The sequence below is a fragment of the Chiloscyllium plagiosum genome, unplaced genomic scaffold (genome assembly GCF_004010195.1).
Source record: "Chiloscyllium plagiosum isolate BGI_BamShark_2017 unplaced genomic scaffold, ASM401019v2 scaf_10130, whole genome shotgun sequence".
Classification (NCBI taxonomy): domain Eukaryota; kingdom Metazoa; phylum Chordata; class Chondrichthyes; order Orectolobiformes; family Hemiscylliidae; genus Chiloscyllium; species Chiloscyllium plagiosum.
Window position 1 is genome coordinate 10,019 of NW_025214027.1, and position 3,062 is coordinate 13,080.

The following is a 3,062-nucleotide window of genomic DNA, read 5'->3' on the forward strand; positions in this document are numbered from 1 at the left end:
CGGTGTTTGTAGTGGTCTGTCCCTGCCGCTTCCGGTTGATAGTTTCAGCTGTCCGCTGTAGTGGTTGGTATATTGGGTCCAGGTCGATGTGTTTGTTGATGGAGTTTGTGGATGAATGCCATTCACATGGCATGGCATTCATCCACAAACTCCATCAACAAACACATCGACCTGGACCCAATATACCAACCACTACAGCGGACAGCTGAAACTGACAACCGGAAGCGGCAGGGACAGACCACTATAAACACCGGAGGAAACATCAAAGCAGCGCTTCGCAGGAGGCTCCCAAGCACTGAGGATGTCGCCTAGCCAGGGGACGAAACGTTTGCAACAAAAACTTCCAGCTCGGCGAGCAGAACCACAATAAATAAGACGATTAAAACTGCTCCCGATCCTCCACGTGATCTCACCAGGACCAGGAGCAGCTGCAGTAAGTCGCCCCCTACTCTGAAAGTCCCAACTCCCGCCGAAAGGCAGGCCAATATTCCATCAGGCCTCCTGGTGAGCTGTGTGTTTGCTTTCTGCGGTTGCGTCGCGGCTTTCTGCGGTTTCCCTCCATACTATTCCGAAACGATGACGGAACGTTGTCCCGTATTGTATTCCATCGGCCGGCTTTTCAACAGAGTCACCCAGCACGGAAACATACCCTTCGGCCCAACCACTCCACGCCGAACTGAACTAGCCTCCCGCCACCCCCAATCCAGGCCCATATCGCTCCGAACCTCTCCTGTGCGTGGACTTCTCCAAACGCCTCTCTGACCTAGCGGCACCCGCATCCGGCGACTCTGCCTCAAGTGCGTTCTGCGCACGATGCACTCGCCCACTTACTGAAGCACCCGGCGACCCCAAAGCTGATCGAGTCAGGGAGAGGTACAGCGCGGAAACAGACCCTCGTCCGTGCAGACTCAGATATTCCCGTCCCTGGGCCTGTATCCCTCCGCACCCTTTCCTGTTCACATCCCCATCCAACACCGCCGTTGTACCAGCCTCCGACAGCTCGTGCCCCACACACACGCGCAGCGCCCGCCGCACGCCAACGTTGCCGGGCAACGTGCTGGACGACGGGATTAAAATAACGAGGTGGCCTTTGGGCAGGGGTTCACTTTCAGAGATATAGAGAGACGGCTGGCCGCAGAGCCGTGACCTCCCGGCGCAGGTCCGAAACCACGCCCCCCCCCGGCCCCCTACCTGATGTCATGCTCTTGAGGAAGCCCTCGTTGCGAGGCAGCGCCGAAACGTCGTGTTTGATCCGGTCCGGAATCTTCAGCTTCCTGCGGACGGCGGGCAGGCGCAGAAAGGCGACTTGTACCAGGGAGTAGAGGTTGGAGGTCAGCCAGTAGGTGAAGACCGCCTGGGGGAAGATTGGGACAGCTCGAGAGAGAGAGAGAGAGAGGGAGAGAGAGAGACAGAGAGAAAGAGAGAGAAAGAGAGGGGGAGAGAGAGAGAGACAGAGCGAGAGACAGGCAGACAGAGACAGAGAGAGAGAGAGAGACAGAGTGAGAGAGAAAGAGAGCAAGAGCGAGAGACACAGAGAGAGACAGAGAGAGAGAGAGACAGAGTGAGAGAGAAAGAGAGCAAGAGCGAGAGACACAGAGAGAGAGACAGAGACACAGAGAGAGAGAGAGAGAGAGACCATTTCAAAACACGCCATTCACTCCAGCAAAACTTAATCAGACCGGACTAACTCTTTCCGTTAGGACAGCAGGAGAATACAGAAAGGAGCAGTGGCGTAATATATTTACTGGATTTCCATAAGGTGTTTCGATAACGGACCACACACATTCAGCAATTAAACAAGAGCCCGTTGCATCGGGCACAGAGGTTTACAGCACAGAGAAACCTTGGCGGGTGATGCTGCACTTGGACAGGAAGAGGAGAGGGGCTGCAGATTATTGAAAACGGCGAAAGACTGAAGAAAGCTACAGAACAGAGGGATCTGAGGGTCTCTGTTCATGAGTCAAAAAAAAAGCCAGTGTTCCAAGGTCTCAGGGAAGGCAAATGCAACGTTGGTCCTTATTTCAAAGGGAATAGAGCATAAGAACAGGGAGGTTTGGTCCAGGGGCACTCATCAGAGCCCAGCTAGGGAATGCGGTGAAAGGTTTCGGGGTCACGTATCAAAGCACAGATTAGACTGGCCATCGGGGGCAGCCCAGAGATGGTTGACCTGGCTTACCCTGGGGACGGAGGGACTGCCTGATGGGGCAGAGGTCGCCGTCTGTGCACCCTGGAGTTGCAGATTTGGAGTTTGCATTCAAGAGGATGAGGGAAGAGTCCTCCAATCACGCAGCCCCTCTTATACATCCGCGGAGCTGAACAAATCAAAAACCAGGAGAGGGTGGGTGACACATGACAAGACGAAAAAGGATCGTTGGGGAAAGACAGACAGACCCAGGGATGGGGGAGCGGCAGTCCACGTGCTCTAGGGGATTCGGACCCAGGAAGGAACGGGCCCTGATAGATTTCCCAGTCGGGATGTGGAGGGGCCTGGTGTCCCCGTGTATCTGCCCCCACCTTGTCCCTCAGGAGGGAAGTGGCCGTGGGGTGGGGGGGGAGTTGGGAAGGTGCTGTCTGAGGGGCCTCGGGGAGTTTCTGCAGGGTGCCTTGGAAATGGGACACACTGCAGCTACTGGGGGTCAGGGGGGATGCAGGGAGGGAGGGAGGGGGTGGGTGTCTGTGGGTGTGGGGCCAATCGAGTAGGGGGCTGCTTTGTCCTTGGACGGTGTCGAGTTTCCCCGAGTGTTGTCGGAGCTGCCCACCACCCCACCCCCCCTCCAGGGAAGAGTCAGGAGGGAAATGACTTGTTGCAGGATTCTCAGCCTCTGACCTGCTCCTTATAGCCACTGGGTTTATATGGCCCGTCCAGTTCAGTTTCTGGTCAATGTCAACATCCTGGGTGTCGACGGTGTGGGATTCAGTGATGGTAACACCATTAACGTCAAGGGGGCGATGGTTAGATTCTCTCACAATGGGAACCCCCAGGATGAAGATAGTGGGGGGGAGGGGGGATTCAGTGATGGTAACGCCATTGAACGTCAAGGGGGCAATGGTTAGATTTTCTC

The 3,062-nt window shown here is 55.7% G+C and overlaps 1 protein-coding gene across 1 annotated transcript in view; it reads right to left on the reverse strand.

Moving 5' to 3' along the window:
* oxa1l (OXA1L mitochondrial inner membrane protein) overlaps window positions 1-3,062 on the reverse strand; it is an 18,206-nt gene that overhangs the window by 3,049 nt on the left and 12,095 nt on the right. The window contains exon 8 of the mRNA XM_043686364.1: window positions 1,192-1,354. Within this exon, the coding sequence (XP_043542299.1) occupies window positions 1,192-1,354 (163 nt within the window). The remainder of the gene's footprint in view (window positions 1-1,191; window positions 1,355-3,062) is intronic.